This window comes from Microcaecilia unicolor, chromosome 5 (genome assembly GCF_901765095.1).
Source record: "Microcaecilia unicolor chromosome 5, aMicUni1.1, whole genome shotgun sequence".
NCBI classification, from domain to species: Eukaryota; Metazoa; Chordata; class Amphibia; order Gymnophiona; family Siphonopidae; genus Microcaecilia; species Microcaecilia unicolor.
In genome coordinates, this window is record NC_044035.1 from 214,238,108 (window position 1) to 214,255,832 (window position 17,725).

The following is a 17,725-nucleotide window of genomic DNA, read 5'->3' on the forward strand; positions in this document are numbered from 1 at the left end:
AATTCAAACCATAATTAGAAACAAAAGCAATTAAAAATATTATGACTAAGTGATAGGTAATCAGGAACAAAAAGAGCAGGGTGCTCTTACTGCATGGCAAGTTAAAGGCAGTACCATTGCGAGGACACTACCTCAGACGCGCTCTGAAGCCTACCTACGTAGAACCGAAAGAGGAGTCCAAAGTTCCCATATTATGGGGAAGCGGCTTAATTTGCGGTGAGGGAGGCTCCTGTTACCTCTACTGGTACCCCCCTCTCGAGGCAGACGATGCTGGAAAGCTTCGGAGTGTCTCTGGGACCCCGTTTGACATCTTCTCCTGCTATCCGACTGACTTCTAACAACTCGGTCAGCAGTGCAGACGGGGCTTCCCTGAGCCCCGACGTCCGTGCGGCACCACCTCAACCAGGAAGCGAGCGAGCGGTTTGTGATTCGTGGGGTCCCATGCCTGGAATGGAGAGGACCCTCGAAGAAAGGAGCCCAACCGAACGTGTGGGTGAGGAGGAAGATCTGGTAGGACAGAGTTTTAAAAATTTCCCTCTACGAACGAGAGATGGTTTAAAATTGATCTCTAACTCACCTCTTCCTGAGTTTAATATTGAAATGATGAAACCTGCCGTAGTGACTATTGAAGCACTATGGGACCTAACTTTTTCAATGCATTCTTCGTTGCAGACGGTTTTACTGAAAAGTGCAGGTGAAATAAAAACTTTGTCGAAAGCCCTGTTGATTCAGGAGCAAATTAATGCCCGACAGTTGTCGGAAACAAAATTGCTTGAAGATAAAATTCTCAAGCTGGAGAACTTGAACAAAGCCACGATTAAGGATAGTAACTTTGTTAAAAAGAAAATGGAATACCTTGAAAATCAGCAGAGAAGACTTAATTTGCGGTTTGTCAACTTCCCCAGATCTCCCATTCTTTCAGCGACTGAAATGGTTAAAAGATATTTGCAGGAAGTTCTAGGGATGCCGGGTGAATCTCTCCCACCCATAACAAGGGTAATTTATCTTCAGACTTTAACACCGCCTAAATCTGGAGGTGACCATGCTGTTGTGGATGGAGGACTGAACCTGACATCTTTCCTGGAGTCTTCCTTAGAAATAATTACCCAAAGGACAACAGCAGTGGTAACATTTGCTCTTGATATAAACAGGGAGATGGTATTGAAATTATTCTTTAAACATTTAGACTCGATGTTTTTTGGCTCTAAAGTTAGGATTTTTTTGGATCTCGCAAGAGAGACTCAAGCAAGACGTAGGGCCTTTTTGGCTCTACGTCAAAGAACATTAAACCTAGGGGCAACGTTTACCCTTAAATTTCCTTGTATTTGTCGCTTTATTTACCAACAGAATAGTTATAAATTTATAGAGCCAAAACAACTCGAGGATATTTTATGCTCTAAGGAGACTGAGAATGTTATTGTTAAGGTTTAAGGTCCCATATGGACATTGGATGATAGATAGAGAATGTTTTTTCGGGAGTTTAATTGTCCAATAAATACTATTTCCTATGTAAATGGTATTTTGTATCTTGGATCTAAGGTATTTCCAATCTTGAGGTCGATATTTGAAATATTATTTCATTCAATGAGATAACTAGTTTATCTCAAGAATGTAAGCTTTTTCTGTTTTTGATTATTGCAATTGTTTCTATGCTTCTTTGATAAGATGTATATATGAAAATTATAAATAATAATAAAAAAAAAGGCATTACCATTGCAGGTTTGGCAGTAAATGGTAAATATTGTTGTGGGGAGATCTCATTTAAATGTAAGAACTTTGGGGTCATTTTACAAAGCTGCGGTAAAAAGTGGCCTGCGGTAGTGTGGCCAGTGGTAGTGCCGATTTGGCGCACACTATCTGTGCATTAGCCCTCCCACGGCTTTGTAAAAGGGCCCCTATATGCATTATTTTAATTAAGGTGTATTTGTAGAAGATGTTCCTTGAGAAAGCCAGTAGGTGAAACATGGTACATGTTGGCCAAGTACTCCCCTGGTTGATATGGACATCATTTTATTGAGATAAGTAAGGGGTCCTTTTACAAAGCTGCAGGAGGGCTAACATGTGTCAAATTGGCACTATCGAGTGCACCCAGTGGTAATTCCGAGTTTGGCACACGACGAATCCCACGGTAGAAAATATTTTTCTGTTTTCTACCACTGGGGGCATTTCTAGTGGTAATCGGCAGCATGGCCACATTGGCATGCACTGCATGGTTACCATGCAGGTAGCGCATGAGCCCTTACTGCTAAGTCAATGACTGGCGGTAAGGGCTCAGGCCATAAATAGACACGTGCTAGTTTTAATTTTTGCGCACACCCATTTCCCAGCCCATTAAAAAAAATGGCTTTTTTCCCAGCCATAGTAAACAGTGGTCCAGTGCATGCCCAAAAGACACACCCACACTACCGCAGGCCACTTTTTACGGTGGCTTTGTAAAAGGACCCCTAAATACTTAAAGTGGCTTTGAGTAATAGTAAAGTTTATAAAGGTTGACCCTTGAGTGGTGCCACTGAATTCCAATGAATTATTATTTTGAAGGTGTATGAAGATTGTTGAATTAAGTCCAGAGAGTTGAGTACTATAGATATAGTAGTTTCACAGCAGAGCAGGTTCAGCAAATTTTTATGACCTGCTCTTTTGGATGATGTGGAAAAACAGCTCATGCAAACCTCTTGGACTGAATTAGAGAATATTCAAAAATGATTAATTAGATTAATTAGAGCTGAGGTACATGGGATTACTATGGTGCAATACCTGAAGAAATCGATGATCCCTAGGGGTTTATGTATATTGAAGGAACCCAAGACTATTACAACAGATAAGAACTTTATGGATAAGTGGACAGCTATTTTAAATTGCTGCAGAAGGATGTGATGGCGTTGGTAGAAACAAATATGGGAGTAGAAAGAAGCGTTTACATTACAATAGGGTTATAGGCTGCACATACCAAAAGATTAGTTCAGAGCAGCTCTCATAACAAGAGAAAGGCAAAACCTAGATCATACAAAATATTGCAATTTTAACATTAATTGCATAATAATTAAAGTTGCCATATACTATGGAGCTTGGCCATATAAAATTAAAAACACCAAACACAACTTAAAAACTGAACAGGCCTCCACCGGCAACCAATGCAGCTTAGAAATCGGTGGTATAGCACTTTCAAATCTAGAGGATCTAAATTTTAATCAAGCTGCAGTATTCTGCAATGTCTGTAATCTATGGTGAATTGATAAACTACAGCCAACATATATAATATTGCAGTAGTCCAAATGCCCCATTACTAATGTCTGTACAATTAATTGAAAGTCATTTGCCTTAAAAGAGCTAATATGTATTAACTTCCACAGATGCCTAAACACCTTAGATTTTAACAATTTCACATGAGGTCCAAAAGTTAGATGACTATCCAAAGTGACACTTACGATTTTCAGTTGAGATTCCAATTCATGTTTTACTTAATTGAGTGTAACATCGTTAGCTTAGTACATTCAACAAAGATGACTAATAAGTAAAAATTTAGTCTTTTCAGTACTCACTTTTATTTTAGATGACATAGCCCAGACTTCCAAGCATTTCTAACAATAGAAATAACTAACCCTCTAACTAAACTGCAATAACAACAACTCTGTCCATATGTCCATATTTACATTCTATCTTATGTATTATAAACATGTTATATGATCAGAATTTCATGTTATGCTGTTATTAGTAATTTTGTGTGTGTATATATATATATGTATATATCAATCTATATAAATGAGCTTGGACCGACTCACCCGCAAATGCGCAGTAGAGCCCGAACATTGAGAGAGCAAAAGTCCTAGCCCCGCCTCCACCAGCTCCAGGAAGGAGGAGGAGTCAGAGGCGGGGCAAGGGGTGGAGAGTACAGAAAACAGCCCGAATGTAATGCAAACATTCTGTCTCTCACACACATTGAACTCGAAAGGGGAGGGAGGGTGAAGGGAAGGATGGGGCATGGGAATCGGAGGGGGAGGGAGGGAGCTCAATCCTTCAGCTCCCAGCACAAGCAGGTACTTGCAGAGGAACTCTCCGCCCTTCTAAAGGCCAATGCAGTCGAACCCGTTCCACCAGGGGAAGAAGGGCTGGGATTCTATTCCAGGTACTTCCTTGTGCAAAAGAAAACAGGGGGGATGCGTCCCATCCTAGACCTAAGGGCCCTGAACAAATTCCTAGTCCGAGAAAAGTTCAGGATGCTTTCCCTAGGCACCTTTCTTCCCAATGATTCAGGAAAACGATTGGCTATGCTCTCTGGACTTAAAAGACGCTTATACTCACATATCGGTGCTCCCAACTCACAGGAAGTACCTTCGATTCCGTCTGGGAACTCAGCACTTTCAGTACTGTGTACTACCCTTCGGTCTAGCATCTGTGCCCAGGGTCTTCACAAAGTGTTTGGCAGTTGTCGCAGCATCGCTACACAGACTGGGAGTGCATGTGTTCCCTTATCTCGACGAATGGCTGGTGAAGAACACCTCAGAGGCAGGAGTTCTACAATCCATGCAGATCACTATTTAACTGCTGGAGCTGCTGGGGTTTGTCATAAATTCAGTGCTGCAGAATCTGTTCGGGGTTTAGAATCCAACTCCACCCTCCTAAGCCCATTTATGTTCTGTTCCAGGCTGCACTCCCACTTAGTTGTATTTATTTTCAGGTCAATCTCAGTTATGTCCTCGCCATTGCACGGCCCAATTGACCAATGTTCATTGTTTTGAGTGAGTCTGGGGGCTAGGGATACCCCATGCGTGATGATATCCAGCCTGCTTGTAGAAAATGAAGATACATACCTGTAGCAGGTATTCTCCGAGCACAGCAGGCTGGATATCATCACAACCCACCCTCCTCCCCTTTGGAGTTGTTCTTCTTCTTCGCGTTTGCTCTTTATATAACTGAGGGAAGCGCGTGGGCATCGCCGGAGGGAAGTCACTCGCGCATGCGTGGTGCATTTTCCCCGTGCGCGCTGCGCTCTTCTGGATCCTTCTAAAAATTTGTTATAGTTCCGGTCTCCTGGGCTGTCGCGGACGACGACCCATGCGTGATGATATCCAGCCTGCTGTCCTTGGAGAATACCTGCTACAGGTATGTATCTTCATTATAGAGAACAATAATAACAATGAGCAGCTATAATAACCATCCTTCCCACCACCACCCTCTACCCTTCCAACCCTAACAATAGGTGATTTCTATTACACCAAGGAATCCTAATTCACACAGTTAAAATGTCCAGGGGTATAAAATACAACCCGTTCTATATGCCCTAGAGGGGAAAAATATGCCCTATGAAGCGCTGTTATGTTTTTTAAATCTGTGGATAAATAAGAAATCATCAACAATCTCAGGATTCAATCTAGCTCTCCTGTCTTCCACAGTCCTTCCTGGAATAGAAGTTGTCTTCTTAGAAGATGTGCTGGTAGCAGGATGTACAGGATCTCCCATGCAAATTTTGCTAGTTGTGGCCAGTATGTTTGCTTGTTTTTCCAAAAAATCAAAATATCTTTGTAGGCATCACTTAAACATAAATAACAGTCCAGTTCATTAACAGGCTTCAAAGTAGAAAATGACACGGGGACAAAGTTTGTCCTCTGTCCCCGTCCCTGTGGGCTCTGTCCCCATCCCCGCGAGTTCTGTCCCCGTCCCCATTCCCGCATTTAATGCAGTTCCCCGTCCCCGTGTCATTCTCTAGTTATGCTGGCTGTTGTGTAGGTCTCTATAATCCCCCTAGGAAGTGGAAGGTGTACCTGAATAGCATACATCACTTCCTGTTGTTGCAATGAGTTAAATCAAGTAGATGAGACGTAGAGGGGCATTTTTGAAAGAAACGTCCAAGTTGCGATTTGGACGTCTTAGCAAAACGTCGAAATCCAGGGGTGGGGAAACCTGTATTTTCGAAAAAAGATGGATGCTCATCTTTCGTTTTGAAAATACCATCAGAGACGTCCAAATCCTTATATTTGGACGTCCCTAGATTTGGACGTCCTTGGATCTGTACGTTTCTGACTTTCGGCGATTTTTGAAACCAAAGACGTTCATGTCAAAACGTCCAAATGCAAGCCATTTGGACATGGGAGGAGCCAGCATTTGTAGTGCACTGGTCCCCCTGACATGCCAGGACACCAACCGGGCACCCTAGGGTGCACTGCACTGGACTTCATAAATTGCTCCCAGGAACATAGCTCTCTTACCTTGTGTGCTGAGCCCCCCAACCCCAACTACCCACAACTGTACACCACTACCATAGCCCTTACAGGTGAAGGGGGGCACCTATATATGGGTACAGTGGGTTTGTGGTGGGTTTTGGAGAGCTCGCTGTTTCCTCCACAAATGTAACAGGTAGGGGGGGTATGGGCCTGGGTCCGCCTGTCTGAAGTGCACTGCAGTACCCACTAAAACTGCTCCTGGGACCTTCATGCGCTGTCATGAACCTGAGTATGACATCTGAGGCTGGCACAAAATATTTTTAAAGATGTTTTTTGAGGGTGGGAGGGGGTTAGTGACCACTGGGGGAGTAACAGGAGGTCATCCCCGATTCCCTCCAGTGGTCATCTGGTCATTTTGGGCACCTTTTTTGCCTTATTCGTAATAAAAACACGTCCATGTGAAAACGTCCAAGTGTCCATCAGGGATGTCCTTGTTTTTTTCAATTATGGGTCAAAGACATCCAAGTGTTAGGCACGCCCAAGTCCCGCCTTCGCTACGCCTCTAACACGCCCCCTTGAAATATGGACGTCCTTGTGATGGACTGCAGTTGGAGATGTCCAAAATCGGGTTTCGATTATACCGATTTGGACGTCTCTGTGAGAAGGATGTCCATCTTCTGTTTATGTCGAAAGATGGACATACTTCTCTTTCGAAAATGAGCCCAATAGTCAGTTCATCAGAAAGGAGGCTAAGGACAAGTTTCCCTCTTGCATTTATTAACTCTTGACCTCATCTAAGTACTACTCTGGCTTCTCATATTGGAAATTTCTTGTCCATTTTTTATTTTTGTACAGCTGGCAGGGCTGGTGATACCACTGCATATCAATTAACATACAATCTCTCTAAATACTAGGGCACCTTGTGATCATGAGGATCACAGTTACAACATTAGTGAGAATCTGATAAGATGGATATGATATACTCTTCCATATTCTTCTTTTGAGAATTCCCTTTGAGCCTTTTGGATTGCTCACATAGCAGTGTCCTGGAAGTTGTTTATTCCTTACCATGTGGTAATCTTAGGAGCTCTTTAATAAAGTGCGCTAAAGTTTTATAGTTACCATATGTTAGTTGCATAAATTAGTGCACAGTAACTGCAAAGCCTGTGCTATAACTGTTGGAGGCATGGCTAGTACCCATTCAGTTAGCAAAGGGCAGACCTTTACCAGATGTTAAGAGCATTGCTGATTGGTGCAGTTACATCTAAGAGGCTGCAGGTGCAAAACAGAATGCCTTGACATCCCCCCCCCCCCCCCCCCCATAAACTTCCCTGACATCTTTCAAGTATCCTCCCACCCTCCTGACAGCACTCCCTGGCTCTTACTAAGAGTTCCCTGGTGTCTTGTGGGAGTCAGGAGCGATACCTGGAAGCTCCTGGCGGCTGGCCCATCCCTGGCCAGAATGAAAATGGCATCTTTAACAATAGTCTTAGGGTACTACCATTAGAGGTCAAGCTGCCAAATGGATGTCAGGCTAAAGTAGGAACCTTGCAGATGACATGGATGCACTTACAGCACTTCCTGTCTTTTTTTTTTCAGAAGGCAGTATCTGCATGGGTGAGAGTTACTGCATGGTAACTAAATAGTATGCTAACTCTAAGTTGCTGTCCACACCCATAATGTGCAATTCTCTGATCATTTCCTGCACCTGGACATGGCAGCAGTTACCATGCAATTTAGGGTGTAGTTTCATGACAAGAAAACTGTTACTATGCACCAATTCACACAGTTACTGCCTATAATAGACGTACCTCGTAGTTTCCCTTTCACAGTGATAAAGATGCCTCACTACCTCATATCTTCACTGCTATTCGTTTTGCATGAACACATTCTAATTAGTGGAGTACAGCAGTCGGGTTACAGTTAGCTGTGAGAGATAGGGCTGTGTTGCTATACTGCTATAATATATTTAAGAAAAGGTAAGATTCACCGACAAATGTAAAATTAGCTAGCTTTTCCTCATGTACTGCTGGTGCTTCCATAGGGGCAAATTCAAATTCTGCCACATGGAGGCAGCCAGCACTGATGCCCAAATATAACCCTGAGCTGTCAGCTGTCTGTTGGCTGTCAGAGCATCCTTTGAGGTCCCCCAAAGCTGTATGATGTGCTAGTTTGAAGTTGTACTGTGCAGAGGGGCGGGCTCATAATGTCTCAGTTTTATACATTTATACAACGAGCAACAGCGTGGAGGAAAAATCATTAAAGCACTTTGGAGAAAAGAAAGAAAATGCTGTATTTGGGAGTCAAGAGGAAAGGATAACTCTTCTTTAGGAAGATGGTAAGTTAGACAATTTTATAGCTTATTCTAAGCGGACATGTGAGTGTATCAAAGGAGCGCTGTGAGGTGAATCTGCTGTTTAACAGATTAATCCCATAGTGAGAAGCAAGGTTTTGGCACTGCTAGACTAAAACATCCTCTGTAGCAGCAGCAAAATGTAAGAAAAGCTCCTGAAAGTTAAGTCGGCAAGAAATGGATTCCTAATGTGCGCGCCACGGTGTGCCTGCGTCTGCTCTGCAGTCTGCCTTGTTTGCAGAGACTTTCGTTGAAGTGGAATAAAAAGCGATCCCCCTTAATTCATCGTTGGCTGGGTTTCTCCATGTTGTTGGTAGAGCTTTTTATTTTATGCGCTGTTTACCATCCAGGTACTTTGAATGTATGAAGGTAGCAGCTTCTGCACTAAGCTTGCCCACACTTCTGTGGCATGTGACGAGTGTCTGCACTGAGCTGGGAAAGGTCCCTAGTTACTGAGGTTTCCTAGTTAGGAAGCCCACACAAAATCTTTGTGGTGTAAATGAAAGCTCCACTGTCTGGACCTGCTTTGCTTTATTCTTTCCCTAGACTGGTACATGGAGTGTGGGGGTGGGCCATTCATAGGCAAGCAACAGTATTCTCAGTGTTAAACTTCATTAACCATTGCTGCGCCTCTTTCAATCAAACCAGGTGGAGCATTAAGCTATTAGTAACTCGTTGGGTGGCAGGGAAAGAGATCAGAGCAAGTTTAGTAACGTTAGTGGTCTCATACTTCTTGCTTCTTAGAAAATGCATTGCTATTCACTGTTTGCATGTTGCTGTTCTGTTTGTTTCTTTCTGTAGTCAGATGCATACTGTATAGTCAGGGCCAGAGGGGGTGGCAACCAGGGCCATTGCCCTGGACCCCCATGCCACAGGAGGCCTCACCAAGCCTGTTTCAAGCTGAAGGAGGCATAGCCTGCATGCAGGCTTTAGGGTTCCCTATCAGGTTCTGCCCTGGGCCCCTGCATGTCTAATACTGGCTCTGTGTACAGTATCTTCAGGACTTAAGTGAAATGGTACAGCTTGATTTGACATGATCAGATGTCATCATTCCCTAGAAGTAAATGCTATTCAGCTTATCCACATTATCAAGCTGTAAGAATATTGTTTTCAAAACTTTTTTATTTACTTATTTTTTCCTATTTGGCATCTCATTGGTGGAATATCTTACCAGCAGCAGTCAGGTCCATATTTAGTTATGGTCTATTTAGAAGAGCTTTAAAATCATTTCTGTTTCAAAAGGTTTTGCCTTTAGAGTAATAAGCACTTGAAGTATTTTTAATGTGATGTAGGTTATTGATCTTTTTTTTTTTTTTTTTGCTAGGAACTCATTTTCTCTGTTAGATTAATTGTAAGCCACATTGAACTTTACGGCTAATGTGGGATAGAAATGGCAAATGTAATGTACCCCCTTCATTTTATAACTTGGCGCCTAACTTTAAATGCCATTTGCGCACTTACATTATAGAATACTAGCACTTAAGCAGGTAAGTGTCCACATGCATGTGTAAGTGCTAGGCGTGTGCTCAGTACTATGATACACACAACTCACTTAGGGGGCCTTTTACTAAGCCATAATAGCTTTCTTAGCTTGCAGTATAAATCAGTTGGTGGTAAAAGCTGAGGCTCCCAGCTGCATTCTGTTTTGCTGCACCTGCCCTCTGGAATTCCATGCCTTTAACACTTCATGTGGAATCCTCTTTAAAACAGTTTAAAATTGACCTTAAAACTTGGCTTTTCAATCTTGCTTTCTCACCGGATTGAGAGATTACTGTCCTAATTCACAGGGACTTTTGCTTTACTTTTTTTTTCTTCTTATACTCAGTTTATTTCTGCTTTACTTCATTTTTGATGTTTGTTCTTTGTATGATTGTGCCTACCCTTTCCTATCTGATACTGTAGTTCCTTTCAATCTTTTTGTTTTACTGTAATTTTTAGATTGTACACCACTTTGGTCTGCCAGTCAGCAAAAGTGGTATAGAAAGTAAATAAAATGAAATCATGAAAATGAATTGATCTTATTCTCTCAAATTTTCTGTTAATGCTTGCTTTAGTAGTTGCATTGTGCCAAAGAGAGTTTCCTTTCTGGATTTCATAAGATATAATAGGTATAGACAACTTATCCAGGTGTGCTTCAAAATTCCTTTTAATCAGGTCTGTGGCACCCAAGACAATGGAAAATATTTCTGTATCCTTCTGCCACACTTTCTTGGTCTCGGACTGCATTTTGGTACTTGAGGATTGTCTCTCTCTCTCTCTTTACATGATTCAGAGTGATTGCTTGGGACTGACACTTCTTTGATCTGGTGTTTTTCTCTTTTACCACTATGTGGAATTGGGAACCCTCTGTGCACCTGGTGCTATGGCCTGGCAGAGAGGCTGAGGGGAGCTCCTCTTAATGGCCTGCAGAGCTGGCCCCAGCTTCAATGTGACTAACAGGGAGTTGAAGCCTCACTGGCTTCAGCAGGATTTGTGTGCTTTCTTGCAGGTAGTGGGCGATGGGATAGACTACCTAGCTGTGGGGGAAAACGGTCTGTACAAGCTATAAGCAAGATACATCAACTAAGGAAGGAGGGCAGTGAAGTGGTGGTGCAGATGATGAGGCTGTCTGGTCTGTCAGTTTTTTAAACATAAGACGACTTTGGTTATTTTCAAAGCTATCAGATTATATACTATATACCCCAAATGGCATATCATCTCAGCGGTTTACAATATTATTAAAAACAATAGATAACGGAAACAATATATAGAAATAAAAAAATAATAATATAAGGAAAAAATGTAATTGTGAAGAAACAGTGTTTTAAGTCTGTAAAATATATTGGATATTTTCCAGCATTAATTATATCTTGAAGTGTACTTCTCCTATTTGGTCAGCAGGTGGTGTTCCTTTGCTGTAAAGCTGGTACAGGGAACTGAATGTTCTTTTTCTTTAACACAAGCAGGAAGCAAGCAGCAATATACTTTTAAATCTTGTTGACTGGGCTCTGATTGGCCCAGGAGCTCATTTCCTTTAGAGTGTACTGATTTTGCCTCCAGTCCTAGCCAGGAAGAAAAGAGAGCAGGATCTCTTTGCTGAGGCTCAGTAAACAAACAGTTAGATATTCTGATCTTCCTAGGTACTTTTCAGAAAGTAAGCAAATATTAGTTAGTGTATAATTGATCTATATTTCAGTTAACTGTTGTTGTTTGCTGATTGCACTTCTTTTGGTTCATTGTTCAATTTTTAAAGACAATAAATAATTGTTTATTGCCTCTGCCTGTCTGGACTGATAAAGAATCCTGGTGGTTTGTGTGTAGGGTCTGTGGGTGCTTTCTGGAACTGTGGGACCACTGGGAGTGTGGCCCCAGTAACCTAGAAATCACTGGGGATAACTTGAGAGTGGAGAACTCGCCCAGAGGTCGTTGTGACCCAGTCAGTGGGAGGAAGCTGCTAGTGTAGAGCACAAGTGGCAGGTGCAGACAGACCTGAGCTGTGCCGGGGATAGACCCTGTAAGTGGCCATGGGGTAACCTCATGCAGGTGGCTAGGCATTTCATGACAGCAATTAATAACAAAGGGGTTGATATTCAAAGCAGTTTAACCGGGCAGGAGAGGCTCCTGCCTGGTTAATCACTTGTGTGGGGCTGTTTGCTGCTGTTCAGTGGCACTTAACTGGTTAGTGCCACTGAACATCAGCAGTGACTGCTAAATCCATAGCCAACAATTTTGTGGGCAGTTCAGAGGTGGAATTGGCACCTAAAGGCCAATATATGTCAATATTCACCAATAACTGCTTAAGGGGCCCTTTTACTAAACTGCGGTAAAAAGGACCCTGCACTAGCAGCAGGGGTAATTTTTACCATGCACTGAGGTCCTTTTTAATGCAGTGGGTAAAAAGGCTGAAAAAGACATGGCTATGCAGTAAGATTTCACTTATTGCGTGGCCACGTGGGGGGAGCACTTAACGCCACCCATTAAAGTGGCTGTAAGGGCTCCTGTGCTAACCTGGCACTAATGAAATGAAGGAAAACTCTGGAATGAGGGGGCGTAGGATGAAGTTAAGAGGAAACAGGCTTAGGAGGAATCTAAGAAAATACTTTTCATGAAAAGGGTTGTGGATGTGTGGAATGGCCTCCCGTTGGAGGTCGTGGAGACGAGGACTGTGTCAGAGTTTAAGAAAGCATGGGACAGGGATGTAGGATTCCTTAGGAAAAAAACAGTTAGTGGTTACTGAGGATGGGCAGACTGATCTGCCATCATGTTTCTATGTTTTGGACCTCCTGTTTGCCATTGTCCTGCCCTACATTACACTAATCAAAATACAGGGCTGGCTCAAGTGGCATCTTGACTTGAGCTAATTTGCTTTGGTGGCGCCCCCCCCATTGTATTGCTTCCATTACTTCCCCACCCAAACGGGTTCAGCATCTCTCACCCCCCCCCCCCCCCCGGTCCAGTCTCTTTCCCAGTCCTCTGTCCCCTACCCCATGAGTTTGGCACTATTTCACCTGTCTCACTTCCCTGCGATCCTGTAAAGTTTATGGAGGACGAGGAAGCCAGAACAGCAGCGCAGTTAAGGAATTGAAACTTGACCCAAAAGCAAATGCAGCAGATTGACGTCCTAGAGAACCGGTCGAGGAGAGAAAATTTGAGAATAGTCGGTATACCAGAGACCACACCAGGGCATCTTCTACCAAGCGTGCTGGAAAAATGGCTGAAGGAAGAATTCGCCCTCTCTGATGGCGTGGAACCTTTTTTGCCTTGAGCGGGCACACTGAATGGGCCGGAAGGCAGGGAATAACCAGAGACCCAGAGCAGTAATGCTCAAGGTGCACAACTTTGTACACAAGGTGGAAATCCTCAGAGGGGTGCGATTGAAGCGAGATTCCCTGAGATTTGAAGGCTCGCCAGTAAAAATATTTCAAGATTTTTCTTTCGCTTTGCAAGAGCGAAAGCGGGCTTTCGGGCCGATTTGCAAAACGCTAGCAGAGGTCAAGCACATTGCGAATTCACCATCAGAACAAATGGCATACGTTCCAAACACCACAAGAAGCGCAAGGATGGCTAACTGAAACCCTAAAATTATAACAGATGGATTAACCAGAACTAACAATGATATGGAACACAGACATTGATCAGAGAGAATTTTGGCAGTGTGACTACCGGATACAAGGTACCTGGTGGGACTAAAATCTTTTGAGAACAATTGGGCGGTGGGGGGAGGGGAGGCCAAACATCATTGATCCCTATTTTTCTTCTTTTCCTTTTTTTTTATTAATCATTTATTTATAATTTTTCATTTTACAAGGGTCACTTGCAAACAGTAATACAGAGATGACTGTACATTAATACAATATTAGAAGAAAACAATCTCAACTAGATAAATGGATTATATACAATCTTTCTCTTTCTTAGACCACAAAATAAATAGGGAGAGTGAAACAAGACAAGGAGATCAATTAAACAACAGTAAATAAAGAAAACGTGGTATTGACCTGATTATCCCCAGTTATTATTAATCTGAATCATTATTCCACATTGATCATCTGGTTGGCTTCTTCAAACCCAAGACGGTGTATAGTCAATTAATTTAGTTGGAAACATACTTATTGTCCTATATTAGTGGAAATAACACATCTGATTTCATTTTTTTCTCTTTTAAAACCAGAAATTATTTAACAATACAAACACTTGAATCTCTAATCCAATTCCCACTGATTAAGGTAATCCCAGTTTCACAGGCTTCACTCCTTTTGAATTAATATACTAAGAGGAATAATTTCAGAGGAAAAAAACTTTAGGAGTCATACCCGGAGCTCTGGGAAAACAACAATCTCGATATTAATAATCTGTAATATTCATTTTGTTTAAATTTTTCTGATCTGTTATCATTTTCAAAATCTTAACCGTTTCCTACTCCTAGAACTTCATTTTCTGTATCAATTTTTCATTCTCAAAGGATTCAATTAGATTATCCATGTGGCTCACTAATAAGATTATATCTGAAGCAAAATTATTTACTACCACCATTAGGTCCTGGAGCGCCTTCCAGATGATGTTCAATGTAACCTCCACGGGAGCCAAAAACTCCAAGCTGATAGCTCTTACGGGTTTAGGAGTGGCACCGCCGACACGGGTTCAGCTGTAAACGACTTCCGTTTCAGCATACACTCCTAACTCACTCCTCCACTCCTTTGGAAATGGTGGTTAAATGATTTGGGAGCAATGAAGTTGTTTCCAGCTCCAAGAGCATCGACGCTCCTTCGCCGGCGCTAATCAAAGGACTCATCAACCCAGTCATCTGTGGGCAGCTCGTCGCGCAGCGGTCCCACACTTGCTGCACAGGGGACAAAACGCTGGCCATCGGCGGCTGAACCCCATTGTCCCCTTCCTCTCAGTTAAGGTAACTGCAAATGCAGAGAGGAAATTTTAAGTAAACAAAGACAGAACTTCAGAGGACAGCTGGGCCGTTGAGCGTACGAGCTTCAGGTCACCATCTTTCCACTCTCCCTAGTTTGGGACACTCTTTGTCTGGTTTCTCCTCAGAGGCCTGTCTGATATGGGTAACCCTTCAGCATAGCCCTCCAAGTCATTGAAACAAAGAAGCCCCTCCACCACTACAAGGTGGTGTCCCTTCGGAGGGGTCTTTACCAAGTGAATAGAGGGAACTTAAGATGGGGGGGGGGGAAGGGAAGGGGGAGAGGGGAAGAGAGAAGTAAGGGAACGGCAGCAAGAGGGGAGTCCGCCCCTAGGGACCAGATCCCGGAAGCTATCTGGGAGACCATTAGGATCAAAGTTTGTAAATGATCATAGAAGAACATGTTATTGGAACCTTAGGCAGGGCTGGGCACCTGAGGTGCAACAACAAGAGAGTAGAGCAAGGAGAAAAACTTTATAATATGATTAAACATTAGAACCACACGGTTTGCTACTTGGAACGTGGGAGGGATAGCGACCTCAATAAAGAGAGCAAAAATTCTAGCAGCCCTCAAAAGACACAAGGTAGACATAGGATGTCTCCAGGAGACTAGGCTCACAATGGAGGAGCACCTGAAGTTAAAGAGACAGTAGGTGGGGGAGGTATACGCATCCTCTTCAGGGGACTGCAAAAGCGGGGTGGCACTATTGATTCGCAAGGGCATGGCAACAAAATCAGAGTTAGTGCACGCAGACTCACAGGGTCATTATGTCCTGGTACGGATGTGGATACAACAGAGAGATTTCTTGGTCTTGGGCTTATATGGGCCAAATACATACGATAAAATTTTTTACTCAAAATTAGTACAGCTATGCCTTCCACACAAAACCCCGCACCTTCTGGTGTTGGGGGATTTTAATTTGGTTGCTGATCCTCAAGGGGACTGCTCAAACCCCAGAGTAGCACATAGAGGAGGGCCGAGATTGCATGCATTATCCTTTTTTCAGCGCTCACTCAATCTGGTGGACGCGTGGCGCGGCTTACATCCAGAGGAGCTCGATTATACCCATCTTTCCTGTGCCTATGGGACGCTTTCTTGAATAGCCTGGGTGGCTGTGTCAGAGATTGGCCCGGAGGAGATTTCGGACCACTCTATGGTGTGGATAGACTTGGAATCACCTAATTTTTATCAGCAACAAAGGGGTTGGCGGTTTCCAATGTATCTTGCTCAGAACAGAGAGTTTCAAGATTTTATAAGACAGAAATGGGAAGACTATGTCCACCACAATGGGGAGCATAAGAACCAGCCCGGGTTATTTTGGAACGCTGCTAAAGCGGTCCTGCGGGGTGAGGTCATAGAGTTTGTGCATGCGAGAAACAAAAAGCACACCATAGCGATACTGAGATTAGAACATAGCCTAAAGAAAGCCAAAACCCAATATATAAAATACCCGTCACCCGAAACTAAAGAGCAGGTGCGAGCTATACAAGTGACTCTCAACTCATTGCTACACAAACGCACCAGCAGATCCTTGGCGTATCAGAAACTTAAGTTACACAGATTTTGTAATAGACCAGGAACAATGATGACGAGAATGATTGATTAATGCTTGGGGATCCAGTAAACCCATAGTTACGCTTAAGGATGAGACTGGACAGTTGCAGAATAAAAGCGAGAAAGTGGCGGAGATCTTTACTAAGTTTTTCGCCATCCTGTATGACTCTTCGCGGGTCCCAGAGACTGTAGAAATTCAGAAGTTCTTGGACTGAGCTGGGCTCCTGTGATTGACAGAGAAGGAAGCGGCAGACCTAGAAGAACCCTTAAATGCAAAAGAAATACAAACAGTAGTTAAGTCCTTATCAGCGGGGTCCGCGCCGGGTCCAGACGGGTACACTGGGGAATTTTATAGAATGCTGCCCAGTTCCTTTTACCCTTCGATTTGTGAATATTTTGATCAGGTCATTAGGGAGGGCCAGTTTCCCCAGCACGTAAACACAGCTTTGATATCGCTGATCTTTGAAGCCTGGACGCCCAGAAAATCAAGCAGATTTTTATAGACCCATCTCCCTTCTAAACGTAGACCTCAAAATCTTGGCTAAGGCATTGACCAACCGCCTCGCCACGATATTGCCTAGACTAGTGGGGGAGGAACAAGTAGGCTTTATTAAGTCTAGACAAGCAGCAAAGAACGTTCGTAGACTATTGCTGGCCATGGCAACAAGCCAGTTGACAGAGACCCCAACCTTTCTTTACTCCCTAGATGCAGAAAAAGCTTTCGATCAGGTAGGGTGGAGTACCTATTCGCAGTATTGAGACACATGGGATTTGGTGGTAGATTCTGTAGAGCAATAGAGGCATTATACACAGGTCCATCTGCGGCGGTGCTGGTGAATGGGATACGAGCTCAACCATTCAAGATCATGCGGGGAACCAGGCAGGGGTGCCCTTTGTCACCAGCTTTGTTTATATTATCGCTAGAGCCTTTATTGCGAGTACTAAAACATGCAGAGGGGATTCCAGGGGTGCAAGTGGGGGAAGCCACAATCAAAGCCCTCGCCTTCGCAGATGATCTAATGGTAGTCACAGCGCAGCCTTATAGTTCCTTAGACCAAGTACTTAAACTGATACAGGAGTTTGGACAGATCTCTGGGTTTACCCTAAATATACGAAAATCATTAGCATTGAAAGTATACCCAGATAGATCCCAAACTGGGGCTGGAGATAATCTTATAGCCTGGGCGGGCGACAAGATTAAATACCTGGGAACCCAAATAACACAAGATATGACTAAACTTTACCCTGAGAATGTAGAGCCC

The 17,725-nt window shown here is 43.2% G+C and overlaps 1 protein-coding gene across 1 annotated transcript in view; it reads left to right on the plus strand.

Annotated features, from left to right (window-relative positions):
* The first annotated feature begins 8,467 nt into the window (after positions 1-8,467).
* The window catches only part of PLEKHG4 (pleckstrin homology and RhoGEF domain containing G4), a 507,451-nt gene continuing 498,193 nt past the window's right edge, over positions 8,468-17,725 (plus strand). The window contains exon 1 of the mRNA XM_030205018.1: positions 8,468-8,496. Coding sequence (XP_030060878.1) covers positions 8,494-8,496 — 3 coding nt within the window. The 5' untranslated portion in view covers positions 8,468-8,493. The remainder of the gene's footprint in view (positions 8,497-17,725) is intronic.